Genomic DNA, 11,782 nt, shown 5'->3' on the forward strand with positions numbered 1-11,782 from the left:
CATCACTTCCCCTGAGGCGGGGTTTCCCCTGTTGTTGTGCCTTGACAGTGTGACGGGGGACAGGATGCAGTAGTTGGTGTCATGCAGAGCTGATGAGCAGGCTTCTTCCTCCTCTGTGTGTGTGTGTGTGTGTGTGTGTGTGTGTGCTGACACCGTTCAAACGGCAACCATGGGATGGTGATCTTGAAAGGTCGACGTGATGGGAAGCAGCTTTTATTCCGTTTTTACGTCTTCCTGTGAAGAGATTGACTGTCACTGTTAACTCCGTGTCTCCAACGCAACGGCACTTGAACTCGAACCTCCAGTATCTGAAAAAAGGTGGTCAGTTAGTGCTTTGAAACACACTCACATGTAGAATAAAAAGTATGTACAGTAGGTATATATTTTTCACGTTTATGAACAAAAGTATGAGCAGTTATTATTTTATGACTCATAGTTGTATTACGCATCCTGTTGAAGGGATGTAAGTCATATTTAGTGGGCTGTGTGCACACAGACTCCAGTTGTCATAGCGACGCACTGTCCGTCGTGCATGCATAACTCTTTACATCGTCTTGTGGAAAATTACATCAAGAAAATCATGTTTTCATACCAGCAGTGTTTATTACACATACAAATTGAGGGATTGCAATTCTTTGTAAACCCACGAATACCCTGTGCATAACCTACAAACAATTGTTTAAAGATGGAGGCGTTAAGAATTGCTTCGTTTCTGATATTCATATCATAATTAAATGATGGTGTTTTCAGTGACTCTATTTTACATCACTCAGAATAAAAGGCATTATGTGTTAAATCAGTCTTGTCCGCCGCCCTCAAGAGTTTAACATTATTCTCCTCTTCATTTTTGAAGATGCGTTACGAAAGGGAAAAACTGAATTCCCACAAAACCCAGCCCACAAAGAGAAACAGACGGACTTTTAGTACTTTGAGTTTGCTTTTAGCAATGAAAAGTGCTCTACAAATGAAATGTATTATTATTATTATTATTATTATTATTATTTCCTCGCACACAGAATTTGGACACAGAAAGAAGTTGAATGTAAAAAAGAAAACCGGACAAAGAACAACCCCCCATGCACGTTCTGAGAAACATTGCGTTTGTAATAATTTGACAATCGCACAAAAGAAATAAAACTCTTCATCTCTCTTTTTTAAAAGCCATAATGGCGTTCAGTGTCATAGCAGTGTCAGGAGATCCACATTTCAAGGCACTGTGACAGTGATGGGACAGAAGAGCCAGGATGGGTGGGGTCGACTGACGCACTGGAAAAACAGGATTTGATGGAGGAGGAGGAGGAGGAGGAAGAAGAGGAGGAAGAGGAGGAAGAGGAGGAGGAATCTGTGATTTTTGGAGAAGCAGAAAATCAGCGAGAAACAACAAATGTTTCTCGCTGTCACTCACGTAGCTTTGCTCCGCTGATCTGTTTGTTGAGGGCAGAGGAGAGGAGCAATACATGTATTTATTCATGGTACTATTATAAAAAAGAAGAAGCACATGGCTGTGTGCAAAAAGCTGGACCACTGGGTCAGGGGCTTGTGTTGAATCGAATGGAAAGCCACTGTGTTGACTGCAGTTTTACTTCACGCGACAACAGTCACTGCACACGTGCCGGCCTATCGTTCGCCCTGGTTTCGTTTACAGATGCAGCCAGGCGATGTTCCACATATTCCACCTATAATCCACACTTCCGGTCCCTGTGGAGGAAGAGTCGTGCCGACCGATGGCGATTTCCCCCTGAACTCTTCTCCGAGGCCACGGAGAAGTTGACTTCAATTGATAGTTTGGCGTGAAATGTGGTACAGACATTCACGTCAGCCTCAGGTTGCAACGCAAAAACCTTCAGCGATCCCTTCATTGTGTTTTATATTATTATTTATATACTTATTTGTATCACCAAATAACTGCAAAATGTAAGTAAGGCGACAGAGGCTTCTTTTTTTTTCTGGGGGAGCTGGAAGGGAGGATGAAATGAATGGACGATGACTTCCTCTCAATACGTCCACTGTAGGGGAGGGTTTCTCTGAGAAACATGGCAACCCCCCCGCCCTCTGGTAACAAACTGTCTGTCCACATAACGAAGATGAATGACTAGAATTATGAATGAATGAATGAGCTGTTTGTGGCCATGTCGGTCTCTGCCGAGGGGGATTTCACAAATTTCCGGCCAAATAAAGTTAAAGGTGTTTTTTTTGTTGTTGTTCATACTCGTTGAAGGAAGCTGTAAAATTTGACCCACATTCATTTATCGAAATCTGTAAGTTCAGTCGAAGCACGACTCAAGGAAGCCTCTCCTCCCCTCCGATCCCAGAAGCCGGAGGCCTCGGGCACAATGAAACACTGGGGCCACATTTCGTTACAGGGCACTTCTCTGTACTCGGGACAAAAGGGCTCCTTCGCCGCCGACATGGCTGCGAATCCTTCAAAGGCATTTCATTGTTTTTTTGCAATAGACTCTTTCACCCCTCTACATGAAATGTTGTTAGACGTGCACTTGGCACTTTTCTCCGTAAAGTCCTTTCAAATTTGCGGGTTACAGTTAAAGTTACAGACTTCCAAGGTCACAAACATTTTCCGAGCACTTTCCTCCTCAGTAAGTTCTGGAGGGGCCTCTGTCCGAATCCCTCTCTCTCTCTCTCGGGGAACAAGGTCATCCGTTCTTGTCTTCTTTTGCCAGGCTCCATGAAAAGGAGCGCAGGGACAATGGACAATGACGGAAAGCGAGTCCGAAGGCGAAGAATGCAGCAGATTGTATCTTTATCAGACTCGGGCCGCAGTCGATGAATTGAATCAACCACACTGTGTGTGTCTGCTGAATCACCTTTTTCATGGTTCTGTCCAAACTGCCCATTACAGAAAAAACTCACGGCCTCAAGATTTCTCTGAGAATCCAAACTCATTTATTTCTTTTATTAAATACACATTTTAACTTCAGAAGTCATAAAGAAAATTTTTGCACGGGTTTTTTTTTAACACAAAAATAATGTACAAAACAGTAATGGCATAATATATTTACAAATTTGTGCTGGAATAATAGTAAAAAAAATAATAAAATTAAAATAAAATAGAAAACATTTGAAAAAGTGCTTTTGATCACCGGAATGTGAAACTTCCATAACTGCAGATTTGATCGTCGGCCATTTGAAGTGCAATAATATTAAAAGTGAGCCCCCCCCCCCCCCCCCCCCCCTCGTGCTACAGTTCACTGGCACGTCCTCCCGGGTCACAGATGTTCTTCAACAGATAGGTGCGGTTCCATTTGCAGAGCTGCTGTTGGCGAGAGATGAGGAGAAAACTTTTTTTTTCGGTTTGAACTTCGCATTCACATTGTGGCGCAGGAACAGACACACTTCAGTCCTTGTTTTGTAATAATCCCAATGTCCCCCCATTAGCTTTTATCACAAGGAGAGACAATGAGCAAGTAAACAATGATTACATTATTATTTTTTGGAATGTACTGTGATGCTTTTATGGAAACAAATACACAGGAGACGACAGATACCTGAGTGAGGGAGGCAACCTAAGGATTTTGGAAGTGTAATAACTCCGGCTTCAGGTCTTCTCTGGTGTCATATGAGCTAGACGAGGAATTTGTGTCAGTCAATTGCTGAGTTATGTTATTTCTATTTTAAAAATTCTTATTAGATGACAAAAAAAAGTTTTTAGGTTGTTGTTTTTTTAATAGCATTCTTGATTAGCATTCCACAATGTTAGTGTTAGTCACCGCAACCTTGAGAGTATATATATATTTATATACACGAGTGTATAGGTAAAAAGAGAGACGTGTTTAAGGAAAGTTTCTCTGGATTATGAATGAATTTCTCAAGATGAACATCAAGTTGGTGCTTCCCAGTTAAAAGCTTTTAGTCCCTTGGTCTCTGCACAGTTTTTCAAAATTCCACAAAATGTTGTCACCTGAATCTGTTTGCCTGTTTCCACATGGTTTTGACTTATATAATAGATTTCATGAACCTGACTATCAAAGAGATTCCAACCCGGGGGGGGGGGGGGTTGTTGTCCTGGAACTGATTTCCCTGGTAGTATGAAAGGATTTCCTGTTGACTTCCCTCGTGCCACAGCACAAGTCCGGGAACACAGACATCTAGTTTGTCCCCTAAAGGGTCAAAAGCTGAAAGGCGGTGCAGAGAAACGGAACCTGCTGCAGAGTCACCTTGTGTCAGCGCTCTGCACGTCGCATCGCTCACATGAACTGTTGTGTTTTGTGCAAAATTTAAAAGGCGAAAGGAGCCGAAAGATGCGGGCTTTTTAAAAAAAAAAAAATCAAGTAGGACCCATGCATTAAGGAGCTAAGAGAAAAATGATTGTCCCTCACCCTTTTTTTCTCAGAAGAAACTTGTGTAAACAGAACACAAGTATAATCGCAGCTGTGAAGAAAATTGAAAGGAAATAAATGTTGCGCTTTGTATTTGAAATGCAATATTTAGTTGACAGGTGAATTCCAACAAGATAAACGGTACATTACCTGATGAGATGCATATGACAGAGACTATAACAGGTGCATATTCTGAAAGACACATTCAAAGGTAAATGCAGAGAAAATAATTTCCAGTGTGTGTGTGTTCAACACCTGGAACTTGAAACTCACCGATACGCGTGTCAGTGTCTACGGCCCCGTCATGCTTGTCTGCAAGAATAAAACCAGATGATTTCAATTATGCGTCAAACAAATGATCAACGCAGACAAGAAGGTTTTAAATTATTTTGACAGTGTGTTTTTCGTATATAGTGAAAAATGCACGTGTTGCTTTTCAACCCATTCATCTCAGCGTCTGTGTTAGAGCAGTGACCAAAAACATTAATATATCAACTGGGAGAGGGGACTGAGGACGGGAGACCTGTTACATGGAATTGCATTTCATCTGCTTTTTATGAAAAGTGAAAAAAAATAACTGTAGATGGTTAACGGAAGAGGAAAGAAGAAAGTTCCACCGCACAAATTAGTATTTTTGCCTTTTCTCTATTCTTTGCTTTTTTTTTTTGATCTTTCATTTGATCATTTATGTCTCTTATGGGAAACTGTTCACAACTGTGACACATCTGAAATAATCGAATCCGTAACAATTCAATGTATTTTATAAACTTACAACAGGAGCGCAAAGTGTAAAATGAACATAATCCGGTACAAGTACCAAGTACAAGTATCTCCACATAAGAAGTACTTCATGTATGTTAATGTACACAGTTACTTAATTTACAGTGTTGAAGGAATAGTTTGACGTTTGAGGAATTATGCTTGTTTGCTTTCTGACTGAGCTACAGCCGGTGGATGGTTTGCGTATTTTAGCATGAAGACTGGAAACGGGGGGGGGGGAAACAGCTGTAGCCTGACGAAATGCCCCTGCCAGCAACTCTGAGACTCACTAATGAACATGTTCCACCATATCGCATCATAATACATAACAATAAGTAAAAACATCTTAATCTAGAGTTTATACATCTATATTTGCATCTAAACCATTTCGTAACGCGAGTGAAATAAATAATGAAATACCAAAAAAGAGAGGATTCAAACTCTCAACTGCTTTTTCTCAGAAATCCGTCTCTACCTCGAAACGACGTCGTTGTTGTTGACGTAACGCCGGCAGTGGAAGCTCTGTCCTCGGCTGTCAAACCGTCTCGGCCGCCACCTTCGAACAGAAGCATCAGAAGGACTCCTTATTCCGCTCGAGTTTGGAACGGGATAAAAGTGCCCTATGGAGCCGAGAAGCCCCTTTTTCTGAAAACCCCCCACATGCATTGTTATTCAGTCCCGCTGCCGAGCGCCGTGCATTCAAAAAAAAAAAAAGAAAAAAAAAAGGGGGTTTTCATCATCTTGTGTGCAGACGTGCTCCTGTACCTTGTGCCGAGGGGGAGACAGTTGGTGTTGCACTGGTTGTCAACGTTTTATCCCTGCGAGCTGTGGATATTGCAGACAAATCTGTAAGAAAATGTGACATGGAAAATTATCACTCTTGGCAAAATGTAGGTATATAAATTCTTCGGTGTTTGATATATATGTATATATATATATATATTTCTATGGTTTCTGAAATGTTGCTCTACCTTGTGCTGGAGGCGCAGGAGTCGGTGTCAGTGCTTCTGTTGTGACTCTTTCTTCTGTCGTCACACCTACGAACGAGAAGACTGCCCAAAGTTATATGAGGCCACAAATTGAATATCGTGCATCGTTTATGAAGCAGTGAACACTGCTCTGTACGCGGCAGGATTTCATTCTCCTGTACGTGCAGAATGGATGCGCCCGCGCCTACGAGTGTAACATGCCTCTCGCACGCGCTTCACGTTCGGTCAACGGGGAAGATCCAATGGGAAGGTTAGATTAGTGATGGGACTTAAAGATGGACAAAGGCCGTGATGGTGTCCTCGGTGACACCGGGGCAACACCTTCACGGGAATGTGCGCTGTCCTTAATTAAAAAAAACAATACGTCAGAGATTAAAAAAAAACTACTTGTCAGTCTCAATCCCAATCACACATTTCATGAAACCTTTCGGGGGGGGGGGGGGGGGGGGGGGGGGGGTTCGGACTGACGTACACGACCGACTGTTTTGAATTTACTGAAATATCCTTGGAATTTCTACAGCTATCCATCGCAGTGAACGTGTGGCTGATTCACGGTGATGATATCTGACACTTTATTTGGTTTAATGGGCGGGAGGGAAAAAATATCTAATTCACATAACCTTTTCTCATGATGACGGTGTTCTGTTGATTCTTTTCCTCGGAGTCCATTTAGTCCAGTCTCAGTTGTACTGTAGCCGTGGAATGCAACGTCCTTTGTAATCTGACTCTAGAATTTCCTTAAAGGGGCAGTGAGTGATTTTCGGAGAAAAGGTTTTTTTTCTCTCTCTCGTTCCCACTAGGCCAAAAGCCCAGAGTCGGAGCGGCGTTTCGCCAGCACGTCTCGTGTCAGCGAGTGATGTTTACAAACTGCACACGCGGTGTTGTTTGGTGCGGTCCGCACCATTTATTTATTTATTCTTTTCGATTTACAGTGCCAGGGCTGTGCCCGAAAACCCAAATTTTTTCCGGCGCACACACAGAACCGACAGCTAGCGGACCGTGAGGAGAAGATTTGCTGATTTGTACGAAAAAAGCGCATTAGATTAAAATCACTTACTGCCCCTTTAAATGCAGCAACAGGACTTGGGATCGGTCTTAATTCACAGCTGTTATTATCTAATGAATATTTAACTGAATGATCTTAAAGGGATAGTTCAGTGATGTTGAGGTGGGGTTGTATGAGTTACTTATACATAGTTAACATGTGTCCTTACGGAGATGGTGATCAGCGATGTCATTTGACGGAGTTTGGAGGAGAAGTGGAAGAAGCAAACTCCAAACTCCGTTAAATGAATCGCTCATCACCATCGCCATAAGGTAACATGTCAACTATGCATATGTAACTCATCCAACCCCACTTCAAAATCAACGAACTATCCCTTTAACACGATGATTAAAATGGGCTGATCTCACATCTCTGCACCTCAAATTAAGGAGCCTCAGTTCTTCTTACTTGATTAGAATGAGCTCACATGCAGGCGGCCACACCCCAAAAACCCCCCTCAAAAAAACAATTGAAACATCTCAGTTTGGTAGCATGTGGGAGGGAACAGATAATAAGTCGAGGTCACTGTGAGTGGCGTCCGGGGCTCGTCTTTATCTCGCTGAGAGCCGAGAGACCCTGTCAAGGTTCGTCTTATCGCCGCGCCAGAGACAGGACGGCAACTCCTCTAACGCTGAACACAAACACGTCCTAATCGCGAGGGGCTCCGCGACGGGCCTCTCGACGGCGCCCGGCCCAGAACTCCCGACAAGGACACGACACAAAAGTCACCAATTCCCCCCGACAGAGACTAAAGAATGATGGTGACACCTATTCGGCGAGCTGCGACATTGGTTTGCGGGAATCGGAGGAAATCCAACGTTGTCGAAATTTTGCCAAGAGGGGCTTGTTCCCAACGTCACACGGCGGCGGCGGCGGCGGTGGCGGCGGCGGCGGCGGCGGACTCACCTCTGCATTCAGGAGGCCCAGAGTCGTATTCGCCGGCTTGGCCGCACGTGATGCTGGCGCGGCCGGCGAGGGCGAGGCCCTCGTCGCACGCGAACCGCACGACCTCGCCGTACTTCGGGTCGTCTTGAGAGTCCCACAGGCTTCGGCCGCCGGTCACCGCCGCCGGTTTCTCGCACGTCACGGCTGAGGAGCAAAGATGATGGTCATGTAAACCGTGCTACTTGCGGCCTGACATTGTGAAGGGAACGTGAACTTGTTTCACTTGTTCCTGGCCTCTGGTTTCCAGGAGAAACGAAGTGGCGAGAGGCATTTACTTTCACACTTGGCTCTTCCTTTCCACCCGGCGGAGTAGCACTGTCTGTAGCTCGCCCCGATGATCTGGTACCTGTTGAGAGATTCATTCAAAAATGAGGCGGGACAGTTTATTCCATTCGGAGTTGGTACCGCGGGGGTCACGGCTCCGTGATGCGATGGAAATGGAATTCCACCGCTTGAAACTGAACTCCTACAGTATCCAGTGGAGAACTCCTCGTTTCAACAACCGCCCTCGACGAGACGGGGCCAAGTTCTTAATCAGCGAGAAACCATGAAGCAACACTTCTCTGGCAAAGCCTCTATTTGTCTTTTTCGAGGGCCTATTTCTGTTTCCCCAGAGATGCGCCTGACTTCTCTCGTCTGTTTGCCGGCCGGGGTCGTCTGGCAGGCAGCCGCTTAGCGGAGCAGAGCGGAGACGCTTCCACCGAGCGACTCCTCTGCGTCGCCAGTGGGCGCCGCTGAGGGTTTGACACTCTACATGTGACCCTTTCATTGGAGGCGCAATCCGCGCAGGTGGCAATGACGGGGCAAAGACGCCACACCTCCTTACGTAGGTTTACACTCACCCTTTGTCACAAATGACTCTTATTATGTCGCCAAACAGGGTCCCAGCGCTGGTGTTGAAGCTCATGTTCGGCTGGGGTCTGGGGGGGCCACAGTCCTTCTCTGCAACACGAAAACAAACAGGAACGTTTGCCGCTGGACTTTTGAGTCAGTAAATTAGCCCCAAAAATGACAGATTGTGTTTGATAAAAATGAAAATAAAAGTCAATAGAGTTGCGATCGCAGTTGACGGGACTCACTTTTGCAGGAGAGATCTGGTTCAGTCCATTTCCCGCCGGCGCAGCTCATAACCCCCGAGCCACTTTCTGCAACGTATCCGTTGGCACACTCCAACGTGGCATCGGAGCCGTCCGGGAAATCGTTCATGAGGAGTGCCTTGTTCGTTAAGACGGTATTTCTACTTGCCCGAGGTTTAGGGCAGTTGGCTGGAGGGGGGAAGAACAACAAAGAGGCGACATCTCATTATTCCAAAGTCAATCGTGAGCATCCGGCTCCATGTCCATGAAACATGAAGCATGAAGAACCTGCCACGTAATGAGAAATAGGTTGCCATGGGTTTCCCCACTTTCAAATATGACATTAGGGTCTGGAGTTAATAAGTGTAAATATAGTGTCATTATTTATTAATGACACTATATTAACACTTATTAACTCTTATTTTACCGGCTGTTTAAAACTTTAAAAAAAAATGTTTTCACAACCCGGCAACCCAAAAAGTTGTAAAACGTATTAACGACTTGTAAATGATTTATCAACTGTTCAGAAAGGCACTAGAATTCATAAGCATGTCTAATCTAAAATAGTGATAATCCAAACACAGCAGTGTGTCGGTGGAGTCTTTATCAGCATCATTGCCAAATATTTGGTTCTTTTACAGCAAACCCCCCCCCCCCCCCCCCCCCCCTCAAAAAAAGGGATATTTGTGTTTAAAATATCACAGAAAAAAATCTAAGTAAATTCAAATGAAATGTAGTGGAATTCAATGTTATAAACACACAGTATAATACTAGTAACTGATACTTGTTTTTCTTCAGTAGAGCATAATTTCCACTGCTGTTGATACAGTTTGAATATATTACTAAAATATTTTACAGATCACAAAAAATACTATACTATAGTATTTTGCAATTGAAATCGCTTTGCTGCATTGTAAGAGACCGTATAGGGTTTTTTTTTACATGAAAATACAGTCTGTCTTTTAATAAAACTCTCTCGTGACTTGATGAATATTATCTGACTGAGCAGAGCCAGACGTTACTGACCTGCTGCCTTCAGGACGAACAGATAAATCAGGAGCAGATGTCTTCGCCGTCCGCAGGTGCGAAGAGACACGTCCATGTCTGTCGGGGCTGCGGAGGGAGACGAGGAGAAAAAAATAAATAGTGATTCAGTCACGGCGTCTTCAAGTCTTTCTTATTCTCCTTCCTCTTCTTCTTCTTCTTCTTCTTCTTCTTCGGGGTTTAAAGCTAAGACGCAACTCGCTCCGCAGCTTGGTGGACAGTGACCCGGCCTCCCTCAAACGCACCACAACTATCCAACTGTGGAAAGTTAACTTTAACAGAGACAGGAAGTGGGGAAAAACTGTCTTCACAATAAAAGCACACATGCGAGCTCCTTAAAAGTACAAATTAGTTATGGAGCGCGGATTTTCTTCATCCCACATTACTCTCTCTCTCTCTTCCTCTCTTCCTCTCTCTCTCTCTCTCTCTCTCTCTATATATATATATATATCATGGATCCGTCATACAATTGATTTGTTAGATAGCAACACTTATGAGTACATGCATCCATGTATACATAGAGTACAGTACAGTAGTACCTGTGCACGTATACAGTAGGTGTGTTTTTGGTTAATGACTTGGCTATCTATCCATCTATATATCTATCTATCCATCTATATATCTATCTATCCGCCATTTATCAATCTATCTTTCTATATATCTATCCATCTATCTTTCTATCTATCCGTCAATCTATCTGTCTATCATCTACCCAGCTCTCTATCGCGATCAAGTGTCTTATTTTGAAAAGTATAACAGGAAGTTTTCTACTTCATCGTGTGCCGCTTTGACATCGCAGTCTGCGATCGTCGATCTCTCCAACTGACTCATGGCTGAAGTCGGGCACCAAACTACGACTTCAGAATAAAGAAAGCAAACGTCGGTCTTTACCCTTCATACACAACCATGTTTGAAAAACTGTGTGAAAAATCTGTCAGCCCTGTTTTGACCGGGATTTAATGAAAACAGCAAGTCTCGATGAGAGTAGAGCTGCTCAGTAGATCCCCACCTCCTGTACTGTACATATTTTCCCTGGCAATGGCAAACAGTTCTACTGTTGATGGGTGTGTCCTGGAAAAAAGGGGGTGATCCCTCTCTGACCACTGAAAAGGGGAAACCCTCATAATTCTGCTCTACCCTTTTTTTTCATTCTCTTTTATTCTATTCTATTGGAGACTCTTTAGGAAACTAGAGGATTATAAACCACAGAAGTATTTGATATCAATTAACAGTATGTGTCACTGGTTATTATTATTAATAATAATACTAACAAGAATAATAATTATAGTAATAATAATAAAGATAATTTAGGGATTGTGATTGGGAGGATACTTCTGCTTTTCACCAAAGTTTACATCATCTCATCCGCGGTCACTCTCAGTGGTTTAGGTTATTGTCATGGATACATTCACAGTTGTGTTGTTGTTGTTTTTCCCCCCTTCTATCAAAAAAGGAGGCCGTGCCTCATTGCCTAACACAGACGTCTAGAGTAAATTCCGAGGAGTTCATTCCTTTGACGTCTGATTCCTCCACCCAACGGTTGCCTGAGGAACCCACACATGGCAACAAAGCGCTCACAAGGTTTACTGG

At 43.6% G+C, this 11,782-nt stretch overlaps 1 protein-coding gene across 5 annotated transcripts; it reads right to left on the reverse strand.

Moving 5' to 3' along the window:
- Nucleotides 1–2,878: 2,878 nt before the first annotated feature.
- im:7151449 (complement decay-accelerating factor) lies at nt 2,879–10,425 on the reverse strand. 5 transcript variants are annotated; one of them, XM_035632384.2, is made up of 13 exons: nt 10,175–10,424; nt 9,152–9,337; nt 8,915–9,014; nt 8,348–8,418; nt 8,034–8,216; nt 6,065–6,130; nt 5,859–5,939; nt 5,569–5,649; nt 4,608–4,646; nt 4,485–4,526; nt 4,335–4,386; nt 3,504–3,579; nt 2,879–3,268 (listed from the first exon to the last, which is right to left on the reverse strand). In XM_035632384.2, the coding sequence occupies exons 1-12, from the start codon at nt 10,248–10,250 to the stop codon at nt 3,522–3,524; spliced, it is 1,035 nt and encodes a 344-aa protein (XP_035488277.1). In that variant the 5' UTR covers nt 10,251–10,424; the 3' UTR covers nt 2,879–3,268; nt 3,504–3,521. The 5 variants fall into 5 exon arrangements, with proteins under 5 accessions (XP_035488277.1, XP_035488276.1, XP_035488280.1 ...); XM_035632383.2 differs by having other exon boundaries at nt 2,879–3,271; XM_035632387.2 differs by lacking the exon at nt 5,569–5,649 and having other exon boundaries at nt 2,879–3,271; nt 10,175–10,425.
- Between the last annotated feature and the right edge of the window lie 1,357 nt (nt 10,426–11,782).

The sequence above is a fragment of the Scophthalmus maximus genome, chromosome 6 (assembly GCF_022379125.1).
Source record: "Scophthalmus maximus strain ysfricsl-2021 chromosome 6, ASM2237912v1, whole genome shotgun sequence".
Classification (NCBI taxonomy): domain Eukaryota; kingdom Metazoa; phylum Chordata; class Actinopteri; order Pleuronectiformes; family Scophthalmidae; genus Scophthalmus; species Scophthalmus maximus.